The sequence below is a fragment of the Atractosteus spatula genome, chromosome 22 (genome assembly GCF_055471065.1).
Source record: "Atractosteus spatula isolate fAtrSpa1 chromosome 22, fAtrSpa1.hap1, whole genome shotgun sequence".
NCBI classification, from domain to species: domain Eukaryota; kingdom Metazoa; phylum Chordata; class Actinopteri; order Semionotiformes; family Lepisosteidae; genus Atractosteus; species Atractosteus spatula.
In genome coordinates this window covers 3,761,684-3,785,556 of record NC_142727.1, presented here as the reverse complement: position 1 = coordinate 3,785,556, position 23,873 = coordinate 3,761,684, and the positions used below count along the sequence as shown (strand labels likewise).

Below are 23,873 nucleotides of genomic sequence, written 5' to 3'. Positions count from 1 at the left end.
AGACAGAGAGGGACAGGGAGAGTTAGAGGAGGGGAGAGAGGACAGCAGTAGGTGGAGGGACAGTGAAGAGAGGAAAAGCAGAGGAGGGTGGAAGGAAGAGAGTGGGGACAGGGATGAGGAAGGTCGGGGTAAGAGGCAGAGCGAAGCAGGGAGAAGGATGTTAGGATGCCCTGGCGCCTAGCCGCCTGCTCAGGCTGTGATTGCAAGGGGTTGTGGGTATGGTACCGAGTGTCTTAGGGTTATGTTTAAACTTCCACGGGTTCGGTGTTTCTTTGCCAACAACAGTCCCCTCTCCTGAATGCAATTAGCAGTCATTGTGCCTTCACTAGATCAAAATGTGGCACTCCACCTGGGCATCACGGGACTTTACCAACAAGCACCTCATCACACGCCCAACCCAACAACCTGCCAGCTTTCACCATCCAAGACAGGTCCACTCTAAACTGCTCTAGGACTGGTCCAGGTATTGCCAGCCTCTACAGATGGGGAATCAGTGCAGCCATCTTTAATGCTGTGGGATGACGCAGACTATACAGCCCCTCCTTGCTGCCCAATTCACAGACTCAGTGGGGAACCACGCACCATCAACACAGCCAGAGCTATCGCTGGGCTCGGGGAGTTTGCATGGGCTAAATACTTGTAAATATCTCAGCTCGGTTGAAAAGAGCATGGTCAGGGTGTCTCCTTCAACAACAGGCAGAAAATATAAGTGCAACCCCATGCCCTCATATCAGTAAACCACCGAACTGAGAAGAAGGGGTGCTGGGGTCACTGATCGGCAAACTGCAAACAGTGCTTGAGGGATCCACAAGGCACAACACTCAGCAGCCGAGTGTGAAGTGAAAAGCAGAGTATTAGGGTTTTAACTGGGAGATCAGAAACAGAATCAGCCTAAGGCAAGGTTAAAAGGACACCAAACATCAAAAATGCAGAACACTAGTTATGTTGTGCTCAGGACAGTAAGCTGAGATATGAAAAAACTCTTCAGCTGCTTTGCTGCATCCTAACTTGACAGGATGCATTAGAGACACTGTGGGCCAGTCAGTGTTACACTGCTCACCCTGAGAAGCTCTCTTTAACTTCCCTCCTACTGCGATCTCCTCGCTGCGGGACAATCTTGCTTCCTTTTTTATAAAATCTCACCAATCTGTAAGGATTTTGGACACGCCAATCTCCGTGTTGTTCAGGTCATGGCTGCCTCTTGTCTCAGGTACTCTGAATGTCCTGGAATGAAGACTTGCATCTTCACAGGACCAAATCTAGTCTTTCTTGACTTCCCCAGCAAATGCTACAGTAAAAACTGTTGGTAAAACACATTCTTGTACTGGATCATTAGAGTCTGATGATAATAGGTCACCGCATGCTGGCGCGGTGGTTGGCAGTGCTGGGGTGCTGTCTGTGTGGAGTTTGTATGTTCTCTCCATTCTTAAACATGTTCCAGAAGTCCAAAGACTTGAACTGGCTTCTGTGAAAATTGGCCCTGGTGTGTGTGCCCCGAGATGGACTGGTGTCCTATCCAGGGTGTACCCTGCCTTGTGCCCACTGCTTGCTGGGCCAGACTCCTGATCCCCTGCAACCCTATACTGGATCCAGCAGTTAGAAAACGGACGGATGGTTTGATAACTTGTTCTCATAGTTTTTGGGTGCTGCTGATCACATTCTGACCCGCATGGCTTCCCGTTACTAGTGTGCATGGTGACGAAGACAGAAAAAAGAAAGAAAGAATGTCCTCTTTGCATCTGTTATCAAACCACCCATCTTTCTTCCGAGGTGCTAGTTCAAACGAGATCCAATGCCATGCATGCATGCCTGTGATGGGGTCGGTCCGAGAGTGTGTGTGTCATGTGTGTATGTTAGTTTCACATTCCCCAGTCTCTGCGCCTCCCAGTGTCTCTTTGACACGAAGGCTTTCACAGTGACACATGCTGTACGGCCCCCTCTCACTTGTAGCCTTTCCTACAGAATGTGCTTATATGACGCACTACCACAGAAACCCAGAGGACATGGAACGATCCCGTAACGATACCAATTCCTCTCAATGTGAAAATGTGAAAAGGAGACGTTCCCAACTGATCCGTTTTTAGAAAAACATCCACATCTGTGTCGTTCCTCTGCGATCAGAGGGAGCCAGGAAGCATTGGTGCAAGCTCGGTAAGAGCTCACAAAGATCCTGACGTGCTCCGCGCGCCGACGCTAAGAGCTCCTAATCGTGTGGGCAACGCTCCTGCCCCAGTCAAGCCAGTCGGACGTGTCAGAGCTGAGCTGGCATTGCCGAGGGTCGGCCGCGATGGGGCTCTCCCTGTCACCGCGGCCTGCCCGTCTCCCCCGCCCCCTCATCGCGGAGACAGCGATATTACTGCCACTGTCACTTCCGCTGAGCCTCACGCAGGCAGACAGCTGCTCTCCGCGACGGCCGGCCCCAGACACGCGGCCCCTCCCGCGAAGTCGTGCCGCGCTGAATCTGCGCTGCCAGTGCCATGGGGGGGCTCTGACCGCGTTGTCCAAAGCGACAAAGGGGGGGCGACTGCCACCCTCGCCCGCCAGCTTCGAGCTCCTCCAGCTTTAGCGGAGCTGCAGTTTGGGGGAACCCTGTCAGTGACGGAGGGGGCCCAGGCTGGAACCGGTGACCCTTCCTGAGTGGAGGCCTTAGCTGGCTGAGCTCTCCCCCTGCGATCAGCTCCTCCTGAGCGAGTGCCGAGGGAGGGCAGGAGGCGGCCGGCGCTGTCACAGGAAGTGTGGGCACGAGAGGACGTGAGCTACAGCCCCAGAGGGAAGGAGGAGATCCGGATTAAGAGCAAGGGAGGAGCAGAGGAAGACTTGGGAAGCGGGAGTCCAGAGAGGTGCAGCAAGAGGAAGAGACAGTGGTGCAGAGACAGGGTGAGGACATTATGGACTTCAAACTTCACAACAGAGAGGGACAGACAGAGAGTGCAAGGAAGAGAAAGAGGGAGCTATGCGGTAGGAACGGCACAGAGAGACACAGCCAGAGAGCCGAGAGTGTGAAAGGCGACGTGACGTCCAAAGAGAGACAGAAACAGTGAAAAATGAAGGATTATAAACACAGGGAGGAGGCAGAGCACGAGAAACGAGGGTGAGACGCAGAGAGACAGGAGAGGTGAGGTGGAATTACAGAGGGCAGCGGGAACTGCAGGTGCTGACGATGGCGAGGAGGGCGATGAAGACGGCCACGACAGCAACAGATTCCTTTCCTATTCTGATATTGAAAAGTAGACAGGCACCTCTTACGTTTATGCGCGCTTGGTATTCGGCGCTGCCGGCGGAGTTGCGGGCGACGCATCGGTACACGCCGCCGTCGCGGATCTGCGGGCTGCTGACGTTCATGTGGCTCACGGTGCTGCCGTCCGACAGGGTGTACTGGTTGCTGCGGTGGCCGCTGTCGCGGGTGATGGGCTCGTCGTCCAGGGTCCAGGTGACGGTGGGCGGGGGGGCGCCCTTGGCGGCGCACATCAGCGAGAACTGCTCCCCGGGGGCCACCACCCGCTCGCTGAAGGACGACACGATCCGGGGCGTCCCGTCTGGGGGGGACAGGGAGAGGAGATAGAGGGAGGACAGGGGGGGGGGGGAAGGGAGTTTAGAGAGAGTGTGGGGGACAGGGAGAGGAAGGGGACAGGAAATAGGAAGGGGACCCAGAGGCAGGAGGGAAGAGAGTTGAAAAAGGGAAAGAGGAAAGAGGGAAAATAAGCAAAGACGGAAAAGTAGGAGTTAATACAGGAGTGAATAACTGAGTGGGAGGTGCAAAGGGAGATGTAGGAACTACAGAAACTCAATATTTCCAGCACTCCCTTATCACTGATCACTGCCAGAACACGTCGGCCCTCTTTGCCCTGTCCTGTCACCCAAATCTCTCCCTCTGTATCCCACCGCTGCCACCATCGTCCACAGCTCCTCTCCCCCCGTCATCAAGCGTGTGCCCCCCTCCTCCCTGCGCCCCCATTCCCTCACCCTCCAGCAGGATGATGGAGAAGTCCTGAGCCGTCTGGCCCTTGCGGGTGGCGAAGCACTGGTAGGCACCGGAGTGGCTCTTCTGCGCGGAGTTGATGAGCAGCGTCTCGTTGTTGATGCCCCGGATCGAGATGTGGTCGTCAGGGACGACCAGCTCGGTGTTGCGGTACCACTGCACAGTGTAGTGAGGCGAGCCCTGGACCGCGCAAGTCAGGATCACCGTGTTGCTGATGCCTGTCTTGAGGTTCTTTGGCGTCAGGGTCACTCTCAGAGGGTCTGCGGGAGGCAGGAACACCAGAGATTGGGAAGTCACGCATGGGGACAGCTCCAGAGACACATCTACAGCCAACAGTTTGGCCCAGTTCTCAAAAAAGCATTCAGAAAAAACTAAAAACGTGTGATTTCCACAGTCGACATGCCTAGGCCCTTCCGATCTATTCATTTCACAGGTGAAACAGGAAAAAGAATGTCATGAGTCGAGGAGACTGACAGGTTGGTTGCAGTCTTGCTTTAAAAAAAGGTGTATACTGTAATCTCAGCAGTTTTGCGAAAAGCATATTTGTCATATGTGCCATTAATTGATTTCAGAAAAAAAACAGTGGTCACTGGATCATTAGAGTCTGATGATTACAGGTCACAGCATAGTGGCACAGTGCTGTCTTGCAGTGCTGGGGCCCCGAGTTCAATTCCTGGGGTGCTGTGTGCGGCTGCAACCCTATACTGGATCCAGCAGTTAGAAAACGGATGGATGGTTTGATAACTTGTTCGCATAGTTTTTGGGTGCTGCTGATCACATTCTGACCTGCATGGCTTCCAGCTAGTGTGCATGGAGACGAAGACAGAAAAAAGAAAGAATGGCCTCTTTGCATCTGTTATCAAACCATCCATCTTTCAAGTGTTAAGTTCAATTTATAATGTAATAATTTTGTGAGCAGCTAAGCGCTTCTTTGTGGATGTGCGACTTTGGATCAGCGTGAGGCTGTCCATCTTCTGTTCCCCTTGTTTGAACTAGAGTTCCAATATCTGTGTGAGTGTGTTTTCATGGGGTTGCGTGTCCAGTGACTGTGTATAGTTAGGGGTTTGTGCCAGTGAAGGTGTGTGTGCCAGACTGTGTACACCAGTGTGAGTGTGTGCTAGTCTGTGTGTACACCAGTGTGAGTGTGTGCCAGTGAGTGAGAGAGAGAGAGTGTGTGTGTGTGGACTTAAATGTCAGTGAGCAATAAGGCAGCTGGTGCTGTGTGCTGGGGGCTGTGTGCTGTCCCCTCTCTCGGTGCGGTGTCAGACCGAGTGTGCGCGCGCAGAGATGATGTGCCCAGTGGGCAGGCTCCCTCTCTCCTTCTCTCCCTCGCTCTCCCCTGCATGGTGCTGGCCTGTCAGCCTGTCTGTCTCTGGCTGTGAGGAAGGCTCGCTGTGACAGAGCTGTCAGAGGCAGACATCACACCATCACACAGGGTGAAACCGACCTGGTCTCTCTCTGCCTCCCTCGCGATGCTTTCTCTCCCCATTCCCTCCCTCTGTTCCCCTCCCTCCTGCGTCTGTCCCCCTCCCCTCACCTCGTCTTCGAGGCTCAGTTACACAGACTGTTGTCATGTCCGGAGTGCGCGCTGTCTGCTGGCCCGGGCTAACATGAGTGAGCAGCAGGGAATCGCTGTCACAACCGCATCCCGGCACCCAGAGAGCCAGACAGGACACCGCTGTCACCTCGTATCAGGGCGCGGGCCAGCGTGTGTGTATGTGTGTGTGTGTGTGTGTGTTGCATGCTCTTGGAATGCAAAATTTAAAAGACAACCCAGCCATTATGCAGAGAGCACAAGTCAGAGACTGCACACCCATCTCGCCACCTCCACACTGGAGCTCAGCAGCACGGTAACAAAAGGTAGAGGGGATTCTGAAGAGCTGAACCGGGTACGTTATCACACAGTGCTACAATACAGCAAGGCAGCAGCCTGCAAAGTCTCTTCATTACTCATGGGCTGAAACCGAAGGGTCCAGACCTTCCTGCAGCCCTGTATTGGATCAAACAGAAAAAAATGGGTGGTGTAGATGGGTGGTGGTGTAGATGGGGGGTGTGGATGGGTGAGGGTGTAGATGGGTGGGGGTGTAGATGGGCACTGTGGATGGATGGGTGGTGTAGATGGGTGGGGGTGTAGATGGGTGGGCATGTAGATGGGAGGGTGGTGTGGATGGGTGGTATAGATGGGTGGTGTGGATGGGTAGTGTAGATGGGTGCTGTGGATGGGAGGGTGGTGTGGATGGGTGGTATAGATGGGTGGTGTGGATGGGTAGTGTAGATGGGTGGTGTGGATGGGTGGTATAGATGGGTGGTGTGGATGGGTGGTATAGATGGGTGGTGTGGATGGGTAGTGTAGATGGGTGCTGTGGATGGGTGGTATAGATGGGTGGTGTGGATGGGTGGTATAGATGGGTGGTGTGGATGGGTAGTGTAGATGGGTGCTGTGGATGGGTGGTGTGGATGGGTGGACGGACCTCAGTCCAGTCATGTATTGCTTCTGTTGTTTAATCAGTAGTAGAAAATGGACTTTGACGATGAAAGTTTAAAGCCTTTAAAGTTTAAAGATGAAAGTAACGCGCCGGATCGCTGTTTAGCTTCTGGCGTGCACTCTGTTCCACATCTCTCTCGTACGGCCGTGGGCGGAGAAAGTGTGAGAAAGTGCGACGTTTAGCCATCAGCTCGACCGGAGCATGGGGGTTTGCTGGGGCACTGTCCCACGGAAACGCGCCGTGACAGTGAGAAGATGGGGATCCCCTGGCAGGGCGGCAACACAGTGAGCCACAGAGACACGGGGGGATGTGGCAAAAGAGCAAGAGGGGGACCCGGATCGGCCGGTTGGGTGTCTCTCACCTATGACATTGAGGTGACCCCTGACCTCGGCTGACCCGAAGCTGTTGGTGACCTCGCAGATGTAGTTGCCGCTGTCCTCTGGCCTCAGGTCGCTGACGGTCAGCCCAGACAGGCGGCGCGTCCAGCGGGAGTCCGCCGGCAGGGGCCGCCCGTCCTTCAGCCAGCGGATGGCGGGGTTGGGGTATCCGGAGGCGATGCAGGGCAGCTCCACGCTGAGCCCTGCCCACACCTCTCCTGACTGGAATCGATCCAGGATGCTGGGAGGGTTCTCCATGGGGTCTGAGGGAGAAGCAGGGAAAGAGAGGATCTGTTTTCTCAAGGCACCTCACCCATGTGTGTAACCACTAGCAAACTAGAAAGGATCTCCAGCAGTTCACTGAAAGGAGGGAATCCGCCCCTCAACAACATGGAACGTAGCTGGTTCCAGACCCCCACCACCCTTAGCGTAAAGAAGGGCCTCCCCTTCGTAGATTTAAAAACCACTTACTTGGTTTACTCAAAGCCGTTGACGGTTTTGAAGACTTGATTTGAGTGCCTTCACAGTCTACACAGACCAGTTTTACTGGCCTGTCAGTGTGGGGAGCACAGACAGAGGGCTGCATTCTTACCCAGCACAGACAGACAGAGGGCTGCATTCTTACCCAGCACAGACAGACAGGGGGCTGTGTTCTTACCCAGCACAGACAGACAGACAGAGGACTGTGTTCTTACCCAGCACAGACAGACAGACAGAGGACTGTGTTCTTACCCAGCACAGACAGACAGACAGAGAGCTGTGTTCTTACCAAGAGGGCTGTGTTCTTACCCAGCACAGACAGCCGCGCCCCATTGCTCTGCCTGGTCTCCCCACTGTATTTGTGCTTGGTGATGCAGCGGTAGGTGGACAGGGCATCCTCCTTCTGGACATCCGATATGTACAGAGCTCCATAGGAAGTAATAAAAAACCTATTGCCTGAAAGACAGAGAGGTGGGGAGAGGCCAGGTTACTCCACTGGCTGGTACGCCCCTCCGCAGCAGAGAAACTCAAGCCTGCAGGTTCCTGTTCACATTGGACCGATCAAAACGCAATCACAACAGTGGACTGGAATCCTCTATGGGTCCCTTCTCGAACCCTGCGTCATCTACCGCACGTGGGGCTGTGTATCCGAGGAAGGGCTTTCGAATTGCCCTCACGCAGCCTCTGGGCATCCCACCCCTCGAACCGACGGACAGCACTGACAGGATGTTTTTAGGACCCGCTCACGAGTGTGGACAGACAGCGAGAGGCCTATTACTCGCCTGAGAGTAACTCAGGAACCAATCAGAAGACCTTAATGGCCTTCCACCACTGTACCCCAGTGAGAGCTCACTATGTTTATCATCATGTCTGCTTGAGAAGGTTCATGAAATTATGTGTCTGCAGGAGTACAAATGTAAATGTGCACACACAGAAGTGTAGGTTTCATATACGCTGTATATAAGGACATACAGAAGTGTAGGTTCTATAAACACTGTATATATAGACTGTATACACACTGAATATAAGGACAAGCAGAAGTGTGTATATAAGGACACAGAGAAGTGTGTGCGTACAGTATATACACTGTATACAAGGACATGGACATGGAGAAGAGTGTGGACATGTACAGTATAAGAACAAGCAGAAGTGTGTGTATATAAACTTTAAATAAGGACACACAGGAGTGTGTGTATTTACACACTGTATATGAGGACATGGAGAAGTGTGTGGACATGTACAGTACAAGCAGGAGTGTGTGTATATACTCTATATATAAGGACATGGAGAAGTGTGTGGACATGTACAAGAACAAGCAGGTGTGTGTGTATATACTCTATATATAAGGACATGGAGAAGTGTGTGGACATGTACAGTACAAGCAGGAGTGTGTGTATATACTCTATATATAAGGACATGGAGAAGTGTGTGGACATGTACAAGAACAAGCAGGTGTGTGTGTATATACTCTATATATAAGGACATGGAGAAGTGTGTGGACATGTACAAGAACAAGCAGGAGTGTGTGTGTATATACTCTATATATAAGGACATGGAGAAGTGTGTGGACATGTACAGTACAAGCAGGAGTGTGTGTATATACTCTATATATAAGGACATGGAGAAGTGTGTGGACATGTACAAGAACAAGCAGGTGTGTGTGTATATACTCTATATATAAGGACATGGAGAAGTGTGTGGACATGTACAGTACAAGCAGGAGTGTGTGTGTATATACTCTATATATAAGGACATGGAGAAGTGTGTGGACATGTACAGTGTGTGTAAATGAGTGCACAGGAGCGGCAGGCTGGCCAGCCCAGAACAAGGCCTCTGACAATGATAAATCCACAGGAGATCCCCGCTCTCCCGGGCCTGGGAGTCCCGGAGTGAAGAATGACGATCAATAGATTTTATAGCTGCTGCTCCATCCAATCCAGATTTATTGCGGCAGAGGGACAGGCCCCGGCTCCGGGCAGAGAGGAGCACTTCATCAAACTAACAAGCTCCTTCTTGCTCTCCTGCCTCTCTGGCTGCGCGCTGGGCTGCTGCTCTAAACCGCGCTGCTGATCAATAACCTCTGCGTCTCCCTCTCCGGCTTCCTGGACCCCTCCGCCTCACGCTTTCCAGCCCTGGTCCCAGCTGGTCTTCCATCAGGGCAGCGCAGTGGTGCAGCGGTGAGCGTTGCTGCCTCGCAGCGCTGGGGCCCTGGGTTCGACTCCTGGGGCGCTGTCTGTGTGGAATTGTGGACGTTCTTTCTATTTTCACATGGGCTTCTTCCCACAGTCCAGAGACACAGTGGAGGGTTAACTGGCTTCTGGGTAAACCGGCCCTGGTGTGAGTGTGTGTGTCTGTGTGTATCCTGTGATGGACTAGTGTCCCGTCCAGGGTGTGTGTGTCTGTGTGTATCCTGTGATGGACAGGTGTCCTGTCCAGGGTGTGTGTGTCTGTTCTGTGTCCTGTGACGGACTGGTGTCCCGTCCAGGGTGTGTGTATATCTGTGTGTGTCTTGTGACGGACTGGTGTCCTGTCCAGGGTGTGTGTGTGTGTCCTGTGATGGACTGGTGTCCCGTCCAGGGTGTGTGTGTGTCCTGTGATGGACTGGTGTCCCGTCCAGGGTCTGTGTGTGTGTCCTGTGATGGACTGGTGTTCTGTCCAGGGTGTGTGTGTGTCCTGTGACGGACTGGTGTCCCCTCCAGGGTCTGTGTGTGTGTCCTGTGATGGACTGGTGTCCCCTCCAGGGTCTGTGTGTGTGTCCTGTGACGGACTGGTGACTGGTGACTGGCATGATAAACACTCATTCGCTGTTACACGTGGATCTGGTCGCCTTCATCAATTCCCACACTAGTATTATGCTGCTGCCATCACTACAGCACTTCTTATGCTGTTGAAACTCCCAAGTGCCATGCTGTACAGCCCCTTCCGTACTGGAAATACAGCTTTTGATATACGCCCATGCTCAAATGCACCAATACAGTTTTATCTGGAAATCTGGGCACTCAGAACAGACCTTTTAAATTCTGGAAAATGAAAACCAGACACTGAAATTCAGAAATTCAGAGACCGGACGACTACATTTCATATCCTGTGAAAGGGACGTGTCTTGTACTTGGACGTGTTTTGTTGAGGATCTGCGAAACGACCACACCAGTAAAAAGTCTGCAAGATTAGATGTACTGTACACCATTTAGAAATACACACCGAGTTCTCCTCACCTCACTCGTCCGATCAAATGGCGATTCGGGTGAACATACAGTAGGTCTTTTCCCTGTTCCCTGTTTTACAATTTATGGTAAAAGGAGATCGCTCCTTTGATAGACGGATTTCATTTCAGGCTCTCTCCTACCATTTACTGTGCGTATTCCACCTGTCCACACCTCTCCGCCCTGCGTTTGGACACGCTCTCACCCTCTCCACCCTCTGATCCCCTGCGTGCCGTACGCCGGCCCCCGTCCCCTCACACCTGAAGGAGGAGCAGCAGCCGAAACCCTCTGCCTCTCCCTGCTTTTCAGTGTCGAATTGACCTTTACTTGTTCCTGTGCGACCGGTGCTCCGGCCGAGAAACTCGAAGGATTGAAATCTTGGGCGCTCTGCGCACGCTCCCAGCCGCACCGTTCGCTGAGGCCCAGCTGTCTCTAACCCTTGACCCTTGACCCCTGACCCAGCAGCTGTGTGGAAATCCTCAGCCCCAGGGTTAAGCAGGGAGGCAGGCCGCGCGGCGCGAGTCACGCCAATCCTCTCCTGACAGCTCTAGCAGAAGCCGCGCGCAAACACACATTGCATTCACCCCACGCCAGTTCAGAGGCTCGTTTCTCTTCTTGCTCCACTTTTTTTTTCTCTCCCTTAATTTCCCACCAGAGAGAGAGAGAGAGAGAGAGAGAGAGAGAAAGAGAGAGGACTCTCGCTGGGTAAAGAGACGCGCAGCGTGTAATTTAGAAGTCAGGAGCGTTCAGCCTTCGAATTAAAGTCTTACAGGATAATGTACACTTTACGAATTACCTAGCCAACACAGGTACGCCGCTGTCATAACATCGCAGCCTGCGCCCCCCCTGGCAGCTCTCCCCCAGGGAGGGAGCGGGAAGGGGAGCGATCGTACACGCCGAGCGACGGAGGAGGAAAGCAGAGAGGGAGACAGCAACATCGGCAGAGGGAGGAGGAGGAAAAAATAACCAGGAACAGAGAAGCGCCGCCCTGCTCGGAGAAGGATCTCAAGGTCACGCTGCAGGAATGCCAAGTCCCGGGACGACGGTCCCACACATAACTCCCATAAGAAAACAGCCATCTCCTCCTGCTTCTCTCCCCCCGACTGTGCTCTCCTTGCCTCTCTCCTTCTGGGTGGACTCTCTCACCTGCCTCCGGCTCCCCTGTCGTACACCCGCCCCCTCCTTCAGTCAGCAGTGTCAATAAGGAGTCTCACCCCGCCGCTCCGAGCGGGCAGAGCGCCGGGGACGCGAGGAGTCGCAGCGCGGCCCAGCGGAGGTCTGAGCCGGGAGACACTGGGATGAAAACAGCCCCTTCCGAAGGACAGTGAAGGAGACGAGGTGCTTCGCCCTCGGTGACCCCAAGTCGTGCAACAGTCATACGGGGAGTCCAGCCGTGCTCACTCTGTGGCATCGCCAGGAATGGGGGGTTTAGGAGTGACCACTGCAGTCACGGCCCAGTGGCTACTGCTGACGAGGTCATCCCTGAGGTGTCACGTACGACAGCAGGTGCCCGTTCAGAACTCCCTCAAGCCAGATCAGGAGAAACGACCCCCAGGCAACAGCCAGATGTCTACAGCCGCCCCCCCCCCCAGCAGTGGTTAGGGCTCTGGCCTCAGCACTGGAAGGTCGGGGGTTCCCGTCCCAGGTGACCCTGCTGCTGCCGTTGCCCCCGGAGCGAGGGGATCTGCCGAGGGGATCGTGGCACCAGCTGGTCTGGCCGGCGCAGGTGTGTGGACTCCGCGCCAGGCCACAGAAGCAGGTGTGTGGCCTTCGATCGCGGCCGGACGCTCAAGTTCTGCGGAGATTGGATCCATCACGCGGAAAGGGTGAATGCATTAGCCCGGCGGCTCCCGTGAGCTTATTTACTGACACACAGATGTAGGGCGAAGGCAGCTACGACAACAACACATGATTCTTTCATATTTAGCTGTCACGCTGTTTGGGGCGGGGGGGGGGATATTAGCGGGAGTTCATTCGGGGCCAGAGGAGGCAGAGCCCTGCGGAGAAAGGAGCTGTGTCTGGGCTGTGGCTCCACTCCAGACCTGTTTGAGCGGTTACAAGACAGCGCAGTGATTTCTCCCCTGTTTCACCCACCACGCCGACATTCCCAACACCGGTTTTCTTCTGAATTAAACATTGGGAACGTTTCTCTCGCTCGTGTTCAGCGATGTAACGACCAGCCGCGTGGCAGACTGTGTTAAATATTCATCTGCTCTCCCTTGCTCTGCGTAGACAATGTGTTTTTCTTTCTTACTGTATGTCGGACTATGCACGTATTCAGAATGAGAGGGGAAAGAGGATCTATGCACACACAGAAATGACTCCTTTTTAAGGTCTCTGCTCTCTCTCTCTTTTTCTGCCCCTCTGCAATTCACACCTGCAATCTCCACACTAACAAGCTGAGAGCAATAGTTTGGCCAGAATACTTGAACACCATCAGCACCAACTTGCTCGAGTCAGATCTCCTGTTCTGCCCTGCGCCTCAGCCTTCCTATTTCCCAGAACAACAAAGAATGTCCCGGGCGACCCCAGGACCAGATGTCAGGCGTTGTCTCTCAGGCTGTTCCAGGCAGCCAGTTTCTCTCTCCCAGTTTTCACGGAGCGCGGAGCCTGCTGCAAGCACAGACCCTTTGTCTGGGTGAATAAACACTCTCCATCTCTACATGCATTTCCTCAAGTTCAAGTCCCAGTATTGGTGCTGGCTGACAACTTGAATAGGCATTCAAATACGCAAGACAACTCTCACCTTCTCTCCACACTGTCCCTCACTCCCTCTTTCCCATCCTCACCCCCTCTCCCATCCTCACTCCTTCTCCACACTGTCCCTCACCCCCTCTCTCCCATCCTCACCCCCTCTCCCATCCTCACTCCTTCTCCACACTGTCCCTCACCCCCTCTCTCCCATCCTCACTCCTTCTCCACACTGTCCCTCACCCCCTCTCTCCCATCCTCACTCCTTCTCCACACTGTCCCTCACCCCCTCTCTCCCATCCTCACTCCTTCTCCACACTGTCCCTCACCCCCTCTCTCCCATCCTCACCCCCTCTCTCCCATCCTCACTCCTTCTCCACACTGTCCCTCACCCCCTCTCTCCCATCCTCACCCCCTTTCCCATCCTCACTCCCTCTCTCTATCTCTCCCCCATCCTCACCCCCTCACTCCATATATCTCCCATCCTCACTCCCTCTCTCCATCTCTCTCCCATCCTCACCCCCTCATTCCATATATATCCCATCCTCACTCCCTCTCTCCATCTCTCTCCCATCCTCACCCCCTCACTCCATATATCTCCCATCCTCACTCCCTCTCTCCCTTCCACTCTCAGATTCTCTCCCCCTGTTGATTGATGGCTCTGACTCTGTGCTGCAAGAGGCCTTCCTCTATAATGGGATACAAATTATTCATTTGTGTGTGTGCAGCTGGCAGGCAGGACGAGGCAGGCCCTAACCTCCCAGCTGTCACTGCCACACACCCCCTGCACACGCTGGAGAGAGGCTGTAATTAGATGTAGAGAGAGGGAGAGAAGCAGAGGGAGGAAGGGAGAGGAAGACAGTGAAGCTAGAGCTAGAGACACTTTGAAGAAATGGGAAATTAGGAGGATGCAGAAGAGGAAGAGAAGAATGAAACAGAAACAAACATCTTTCAGCAGAAAAAACAAACAATTGTAGGAAAAAGAACTGAGAAAATGAGTAGAATGAAATTGGGGAAAAAAAAGAAAATGTCTGAAAGAAAAGGGAAGCTGAATTTTAGCCAGCAGCTAGATCACCCTGCAGCTCCCAGCTGGCAGCCCCACTGGAGCTCAGCAGGTGTGAGCCTGGCCAGTACCTGGGTGGGAGACTCCTGGGAAAGCTAAGGCTGCTGCTGGAAGAGCTGTTAGTGGTGCCAGTAGGGGGCGCTCACCCTGTGGTCTGTCTGGGTCCTAACGGCCCAGTATAGTGACGGGGACACCATATTGTACAAAGGCGCCGTCCTTCGGATGAGATGTAAAACCGAGGTCCTGACTCTCTGCGGTCATTAAAACTCCTAGAGCATTTCTCGGAAAGAGTAGGGGTGTTACCCCAGTGTCCTGGCCAAAATTCCTCCCTTTACCCAGTCATGGCCTCCTAATAAACCCAATCTATAAACTGGTTTCATCACTCTGCTCTCCTCCCCACTGAGAGCTGGTATGTGGGGAGAGTACTGGAGCATCATCCAGGTGGGGCTGCACACTGGTGGGGGTGGAGGGGTTCCTGGTTACCTGTAAAGAGCTTTGAGTGGAGTGTCCAGAAAAGAGCTATAGAAGTGTGAGGAAGTATTATCATTATTAGTAGAGTAGTAGTAAAAGTTGTGGATACCAGGAGCCTATCCCAGAAGCACAAGAAAGACAAGACAAAACTACTCTTTGGAGAGAGCACCAGTTCCACCAGGAGAGGCACTGGCAGTTCAGAGACAATGAACCCCAACAGCCTGTCTGCAGAACCCAAGCAGGAGCAGGAGACCCAAGTAGGAAACGAATATTCATGGGGAGAACATGCGAACTGCACCCAGGAGGCGCTACAGCCCAACACTGCAACCAGGAACTAAAAGCTGTGAGGTAGCGGCGCTAACCAATACGCCATGTTGCCATGCAAAATCAACGCAGGGAGAATGAAAGATAACTGTAAGGGTCTAAGAGGAAGAAAGACTGTGTGCTAGCAAGTGTTGTGGACTTTTCAGTGAGGAACGAGATGATGGATCCCTCCTCTCTCTGAAACGGAGAGAGGAGGGTGGAGAAAAAAAGAAGGAGATTGGGGTGTTTCTGCTAGAATAATGTCAAGGATGCCTAATAAGATCTGAGGGTGTGTTGTACAAGATGACACACACACACAAACACGCTTCACACTTCACAGCAGCTTGGATGACAAAACGCGGAGCAGCTGTGATTATAACAGCTCTGCCAGGGTCCAGAATCCAGCCTGTACAGCCCTGCAGGTGCAGCTCAATTGTACAGGAAGATGAGAGCACTTGAGCCCAGGAAAATTGGACACTACAGAAACCGCAAGATTTCACAACTCGCAATCAGTTGACCACAATAAGTCTGCTGATTCTACTCTTTCTCGTTTCTCTGTCTGCAGTTCTTTGGAAAATACAGCACAGCTGCTCAACAGCTCCCTAACACATAGGACACCCTCCAGAGTTATTCATATCCCTGAAGAGGAAGGAACAAAAAGCATCATATAACAGATTTACTGACTGGATTATGGGTCTTTATGAAAAAAGTAAAAACATTTAATGCAGTAAAAGTCAAGGTTTGCATGCCTTCTCACCTCTGTAGTTAGTATTTTGTAAATCCTCCCCTGGCAGGGATTACACCAACAAGATTCCTGTATTGCTGTGAGGATCTGGCACTGCTGAGCACAGTTCTGACCATTCCTCCCGGCAGATCTGCACTAGATCCTTCAGACCCTTGGATTTCTGTCTGCTTGGATTAAGTTCTGAAGAGTGGGATGGTCAGTTAACCATTTTTATGTCACTTTGGACGTGTGACTTGGATCACTGTCATGCTCAAATGTCCATTTCCGGCCAAACTTGAGCATATTGGCAGAAATAACCAAGTGTTTAGCCAAAAAGTCCCAGAACAGGTTGGAGTTCACGATTCCCCCTATTTTAATAAGGATTAAAAGAACAGGAATCCTAGATTAAAACATAATACATCCCAAAACCCCCACTGGTCACGTTTCATACTAGGCCTGATGTTTTTTCAACACGAGTTCACCTTTTTTTACACCAAACCTCACGCTGAAAGCATGGTCTAAAGCACAGACCACAGGTTTGCCCTCCGAATAGGCTTCTTCCCGTCGAACTGATCAGGAAAGCCACACTCACGTGGTCAGCTTTTGCTCTGCGTTATCCACACTTGGTATCCTGAAGATACCTTCAGTGTTTTAATAACATCGATAATACTGGGGCCCTACAGGGGGAAGTGCTAGATTCTGCTTTCTGTCTTCAGAGAGCTCTCTGATGCTAAGCACGTCTCTACTACTGAGTGTCATCTGTGTGTTGCCTCCTTTAATATTCCCATTTAATATTCTTCAAAATGTGTCCCTCCTGTTTTCATGGAATTCATAGTGTTTTCTGGAATTCAGCTCATCATGACAAACATGGTATTATCCTGCACCACATGTGGTATACCTCTACGACCCGCTACTGGACAAAGCGGTTAGCAAGGGGAGGGACGGAGCCACTGCGACACTGTGATGTGTCCCACGCCAGGGGAAGACTGAGACGAGGGCGGACAGGCCAGCGAGGAAGAAGCGAAAAGGGGAGGACGGAACGGAAGAAGATATTGCTGTGGAAAGCAGCACCGGGCCCGGCGGTGACAGGGCTGGCGTCTTGAAGCCCTGCCGTGGGAAACGTCTTCCCCGCGCCGATTATTTATTGATGCTCTGCGCCTCGCTCGCTCGCTGCCTCGCTGTTGCTAGGGCCGCCCGCGGCCTCCTGCACGGCACGTGACTGCAGTCACATGACAGGATGTGTGTGTGCGCTAGAGAGAGAGAGAGACGGACGGACGGACAGCGCCGTGGCCGTCGGATAGCGGAGCAGAGCTGGCACGCAAGCACGGCAGGACCCAGGATAGGACCTCGGGGAAAAAATTCCGTACGGATTCACCACGGTACTCTTTGTTCTGGGGACTCTGTGCTGCTACTTTCTCGGCTTTCTCACACGTGCACGCCCTGGGAAGCCTGTACAGTGACACAGTGACAGGTGTGCACCTGGTTCTCCAACATCTCCCGAAATCCGGACACCTGTGTCCGCGAGCAGCCCTGTGTCTTGTTTCGTCTATCATGCATCGCCCAACTCTTCCCCTTCGGAACAGCCACCGTTGCAGTGAGCATTTGGAAAAGACTGCTAGTTAGAAAGAGCAAGAGAAAAAGAGAGGCGGTGTAGCCAGAGAGAGCGACTCCCTGAAGCCAGCGGGACTGAAGCACTTGGCACCCAGGTAGCGAGCTTCCTTACAACAAGAGAGATGTGAGAGATGACACAGAGGGAGAGAGGGATGAGAGAGCTTACAGAGAGAGGAGAGGGATGAGAGAGCTAACAGAGAGAGAGAAGAGAGAGGAGAGGGGGATGAGAGAGCTAATAGAGAGAGGGAAGAGAGAGGAGAGGGATAAGAGAGCTAACAGAGAGAGGAGAGGGGGATGAGAGCTTACAGAGAGAGGATAAGGATGAGAGGAGAGAGGGATGAGAGCTAACAGAGAGCAGGAAGAGGAGAGAGGGATGAGAGCTAACAGAGAGAGGGATGAGAGGAGAGAGGGAAGAGAGCTAACAGAGAGGGATGAGAGCTTACAGAGGGAGGGAAGAGAGAGGAGAGGGGGATGAGAGAGCTAACAGAGGAGTGCAGGGAGAGAGGGAAGAGAGAGGAAACAGAAGGAGAAAAGGACGCGAGAGAGAAGCGAGGAGAAAATGGGAGAGATCAAGCAGCAGGGAGCTGTCACTGAGCAAAAGACTTTATGCTTCAGAGCTGTGACAGAGAGAGAACAAACATCCTCAGTCCCCCCTCTCTCTGCTTCTGTCTTTGAGTCTCCAGCCTCCCCCCCCTCTCTCACACACTACTGTACCGCTGTACCATTCCCAGCACCACTAACTCAGGCTGCGCACACAGGGGTGCCTCAGGCGCTTCTGGATTCTAAAACAAAGGCACATTTGGACTGTAAAAAAACATCAGCACATTAACATCTTACCACAAATTATTCAGGCACGTCTTCACGAGGACACTAGCGAACACCCACAGGAATGAAAGCCTGTACTTCCGACAGACGCCACCGAAAAACAATACATGAAGTGTTGATTCGCCTGAAACTGGCGCACCGCCCTGCTGCCGATACTTTCCACCGAACCGGATGAGCACCCGAGTGCACACACAACCCCCCCACCCCCCACCCCATCCCACCCGGAGCTCACGTCCCCGTCTGAGCGCCCACACACTCGCACACGGGAGAGGCGACAGGCCAGCGGGGCTGAGCGCTGGGCTCGGAGGAGGCCGCGCCGCCCGAGCCTCTCTCTAACGAGCTCGCTGGCTGTCAGGCCCTGCCTGTGACAAACACTACAAAGGCGCGCCTCTCTCTGTGCCCTTCTCTCATCTCCACACTCCTCCTCCAGCTGGGGGCCTGTCCCTCTCGTCTCCCCCGCACCTCTCCGATCGCCTTCTCTCGTTCGCTCTCCCCTCCGCTGCCCCGGGCCGCCTGAACCGCGAGCTCGGTGTACCTGCCCGGGCCTGGAGACTCTCCCTCTCCGCAGGGAGAGGAAGAGGCAGGATTCCCACACCCCTGTCCTCGGACACAGGGTGGAGATGTCCAGTCGGACGGCTCCTCTTCATTTCACGCGCGCACAGAAGCACACAGACCCCTGACTACAACACTCCTGCATCGGCACTTGGGTGTTTTCTGTGTTGCAAATTGTACTGGGCAATTTTAACCTGGCAACGGGGTTCCACAGGGGCCAGAAGAACCAACAGCCAATACATCACCATTAAATCCTCCAGGATGTGACAGTAGTTTCCCAGTCACACTCCAGCAAATGGGGAATACCATTCACAGCCCCCCGGCTGAGAATATCGGAGCCAGGATCTCCAGACACAAGTTCGGAAGAAGTCTCATGGAAGGAAATTCAAGGCCAATCAATTCAATGTTGGTGAGAAATATATATGGCAGATTTGTGGACTATCCTGGGAGTAACCTCGGTGTCTGTACACGAGCGAGGAGACGTGGATCTCATTAGGAGCCACGAGAGTGCAAGCTCCATTTCTCAAGTCTGACGCAGCCAAAACCAGAGAGCAGCTGAACAGGAGCAACACTCAGCTCCAGTGCTTTACGGTCAGGCGTGTGCAGGGGGCTACTGAACACCGCGAATGCATCTGCAAACGGGGGAGTACAGCCGTGTCGTCCCCTCGCAGCCCTAACCACCCAATTACACCCCGACTACCCCTCCAGGGTAAGGCAACCTTAAACAGGGACATGAATTCATCCTCCATCTTCTAACTGCCTCATCCAATTCAGGGTCGCGCAGGAGCCTGAGCCTATCCCAGCAAGCAGTGGACACGCGACAGGATATAGTCCCTTGCAGGGTAGACAGACACGCACACACTCATACCAGAGACAATAATCCCAGAAGCCAACTAACCACCGGCATGTTTTTGCACCTGGAGACACTGGCAAACACTGGGAGAACATGCAAACTCCACACAGATTGTACCCCAGGTCCGGAATTGAACCCAAGGCCCCAGTGCTGTGAGGCAGCAATACTCACCACTGAGCCACCCCTGAAATGACTTTTGTTTATAATATTATTATATGTGAAATATTAAAACCTGATCAGCACAGTGACGTGGGTGTGTATGTGTGTGGGAGGAGAGGGAGGTTTTGTTGCTGCAAACTTTTATTTATTTAAGTGTCGTGGGATGGAAAAGGCTGAGGAACACTGATCTAGATCAATCAGTTTTACTGCTGTGACAAGCAAAGTTGTGGAAACGATAGAGCCAGATTACAAGAATATTAACAATGCAAAAGGCAAGCGAAGAGACAGCCACAATGTTCCAGGAAGTGAAGAGCTTGTGTAACTTGCTGGAATTCTTTGAACAAACTACCAGAAGAGTAGGAAACACTAAATCACACAATGGTATATTTAGACTTTCAGAAACCTACAACATCCTAGTCCCTCACAAAAGGCCGATTCTCAAATTAAAGGTCCAGAAATGCTGTAATAGGTGGCAGTAGTCAGCATTTGCACTGCTGGGGCCCTGGGTTCAAGTCCTGGGGTGCTGTCTGGATGGAGTTTGCATGTTCTCCCTGTGTTCATGTGGGTTTCCTCCGGGTGATCCAGTTTCCTCCCACAGTCACTACACAGTGCCCTGTGATGAACTGGCGTCCCGTCCAGGGGGTACCCGTCCTTGTGTCCGCTGCCTGCTGGGATAGGCTCCAGATCCCTGTGTTGGATGAAGTGGTAATAAAGTGGATGGGTGTTCGACTGGGGAGCTGTGTTATAGCGTGTGTGGGCTGCAATGAGGAATTCCACAGTGGGAAGAAGCAGCAGAAATGACGGATGCTGATGCTGTACTGTGGGCGAGCACACCTGAAGAACGGCCTAAAACGTTGTTTCTGTTCCGCAGCGAGGAAGTAACCTCTCCTCGTTCCTGTGTCAGGAACAGGCCATGCCTGGGAGGGAGACAGTTAGATCTCCCTGCCAATGAAAGCCCAGCTGTGAGATCTTCCTCGGGGAGCCCGGTCAGCCGGAATGAAGACCCAGGTGCTCCGTCTTTTCAACAGGACAGTTCGTTCTCACTACCCAGAACAGAACCCATCACTATGTGGCGATTTATTGTCAGGTATTTTCAATCCTGAGAAGTGTGGAACAAGTTAACCCAAGGTTATTCCTCAAGATCAGGCGTGATCAAAGGGTCCAAGGGTACAAACGGAGAAGATGATCAGGAGCTTTCAGGACAGAAAACGGGAGCCGCTTCTTAATCCGGGGAGTTTCGAGGGTCTTGAACTCCTTAGTCGTGACATTAAAGCGGACTTTGTAGATTGTGTAAGAAACGGCTTATTTGGAGTTCTGGGCCATTCGAGGAAAGATGGCAGGGAATGTCAGCCTGTGTTTTTAATAATTCAATTCCATCAAAAATGAAAAGATCCGCTTTCATCAAAGTGCATGTGCAGACAGCCCGGCCTGTTTTCGAGGCGGAAAGCGAACACTAACTGCACAGCTCCACGAGCGAATATTAGAAAGGCGTTTACACAATACTGTACAACGTTCACTACGCACACAACCATACAAATGAACATTTCGAACCGTGCCAGTGGCACAAAGAGAGCAAGACGCACAACACAACAAAGGCACGAGCCGAGCAGGAAGAGCCGCAATCCGGCAGCGCAATTGAAGGCGGATTCAGGAGGGCTCCCTTCGTAATTAAGAGGCAGCAGAACGAGCTGACAGCTGTGATCACGCGCCTCACTCAAAGGGCCTGGGTCGGACACGGGGAAGGGGGAGATAAGACATGCCGAAATGCACAGGGGGATTTCCACGGTCAGATAAGAAAGCCGTACTGGCCCCCTTGCTGGTGTGATCTGAGCAGCGTGCGTGGGAGGTTAGAGCCGGCCCCCCGGCTCTCCGGCTGGTCGTGATGGCTGCAGCCCCCTGCAGGCCCAGAAGAAGGCCGAGGAGTCCCAGCGGCGTGCGAAGACACACCGGGGCACCCTGGGGCGCCACGCCCAAGCCGGCGATCCCCCCACACCAGCGCTCAGCACGCCGCCGGCCGAGAGGGACCCCACAATTCAGAGCGCGGCCCAGAGGAGCTGCAGGACGCTGTGACCCAGAGCGAAGTGAGGAAGCGACTGGTTCAAGCCAGGCGAGACTCTCTTGCCCCTTGGGAGGAACGCGAAGGAAACTTTATTCTACTGAAAACAATTCAGATTTTTACTAACAATAGAAATTGCTGAGGATTGGGCTGGGGAGACCATTCTGAAGGTGATGACGGCAAACCCGAAGCCCGAAAATATTCCATTGTAGTTGGCTAAAAAATTCTATCCTAAGTTACTCTTCCGATATGGCAGCAAGATTAAGAGCGTTTCACAGTGATCTGTTCATACCCTCGTTGCAGACTGAGCCGGAGCTGAAGCCAGAGCTCCGAAGTTGCTGTCTGCCACGCCAGCAGCGAGATCTGGGTCGCTCAGTCCACCAGGAACAAACGAGAGGAGGCCATCTTGCCCATCTGGTGGCAGGGGCTCCAGTGTCAGGTCATACTAGTCATACTGCCAACTCACTTCACGCATTCAGACAGCTGGGCAGGCCAGGGGGAACACAACTCTCCTGGTCTCACACACACTCTCTCACACACTCACAAACACTCACTTCACTCACTCTCACACACACTCATACCCACACACTCTCAAGACACACTCACTCACACATACACACTCTCACACACACTCAAGACACACTCACTCACACATACGCTCATTCTCACACACACACACTCTCACACACATTCACTCTCACTCACACACACACACACACACACACACACACACACACACACACACTCTCACTCACAGCCCTGCAGCCCGGAGTGAACACAGCCTGTCCTCCCTGCTCCTGGGACCAGGGGGATTATTAATACCTGCCTTCCTGAGCAGCCGTGTCAATGACAAACAGCAACATTCAGCAGCAGTAACGCCACCCGTCTCGCCACATGACGAATCCATCACACACGCGTGTGCACAGGTACACTGCACAGCCCCCCTGCCACACAGCGCAGGGCCATGCGATTTCAGCTCTCCGGACGCAGTCTGCAGGTTTTAGGAACTGAAGGAGGGCAGCTGTATTAAAACGAGATACCCTGATACAGTGACACAAAGCCGAGTATCAGAGGGAGCAGACACAAGCACATTCGTACCCGGGAGCTTGATTTCAGGTTATTTATACCTACGGCTAGATCCTGTATGGGAAAACTGAATGATTCTGCTGTTTCGAGCGTACACATTTCAATATGGTCCCATTTATATTGATTTATTTCTGTCACTACCCAACTGGATACCTTCCGATGAGCAGTCGGAGTAAATTTCCACTCCCCACATTTACTGTCGATCCCTTGCTGTACAAGTCACAGAGCCGCGCAAAGCCACTTTCTACAAAATAAAAGGCAGACGCTACGTTTAAAAATAAATCACAACGAAAAGAAGAAAACCAAAGATGGAGCCTTTCGTGCGAGGGGCTTTAAATGCCCAGTAACTCAGTTTTCAATATGCTCCTCTTGCACTGATGTATCACTATTTCGGAGAGACCATAAAGAAAATTCCCCATGATTAACAGCCTCGTAGCCAAGTGATATAAATTTTTATCATTAGTTGGCATTATGGCTGTAACAAAAACGTTCTGCATGAAGGTTTCCAACATAATTACATTTCAGAGGTTTGCAAATAATGACATAACCTGCTCACCTAGCTGGGAGATGATTCATATCCAATAACAAAACACTATTAGCGGGAAATTAGTCTCTGTCTCGGGCGCAGGGGGGAAAGATGGAGTGACCTGCCACACTGGGCAGGGACAGGGAGAGACAGGAGGAGACGGGGCAGAGGCAGGGATGACAAGGGAGAGAGGCAGAGAGACAGGCAGGGTAGGAGCTGTACTGCTCATGGCCATCCTGTCCTCGGACCAGGGCTGCTGCTCCTCGTACTGCCACCCCTGCCAACCTTAGAGCCACTGCTGCATCCACAGCTGCTACCACCCTGGCTGCTCCGCTGATCCTGCTGCATCTCTTCCTGCAACTACTGCTGCCAACGCTGCTCATCGTTCCGCTGCTCTGCTCTTCTCCGTACCTTTGCTGCTGCTATTA

At 52.7% G+C, this 23,873-nt stretch overlaps 1 protein-coding gene across 1 annotated transcript in view; it reads right to left on the bottom strand.

Moving 5' to 3' along the window:
- dscaml1 (DS cell adhesion molecule like 1) overlaps positions 1-23,873 on the bottom strand; it is a 164,420-nt gene that overhangs the window by 47,237 nt on the left and 93,310 nt on the right. The window contains exons 4-7 of the mRNA XM_088939931.1: positions 7,632-7,778; positions 6,827-7,105; positions 3,964-4,239; positions 3,240-3,536 (exon numbers count right to left, since the gene is read on the bottom strand). Of these exons, the coding sequence (XP_088796057.1) occupies positions 3,240-3,536; positions 3,964-4,239; positions 6,827-7,105; positions 7,632-7,778 (999 nt within the window). The remainder of the gene's footprint in view (positions 1-3,239; positions 3,537-3,963; positions 4,240-6,826; positions 7,106-7,631; positions 7,779-23,873) is intronic.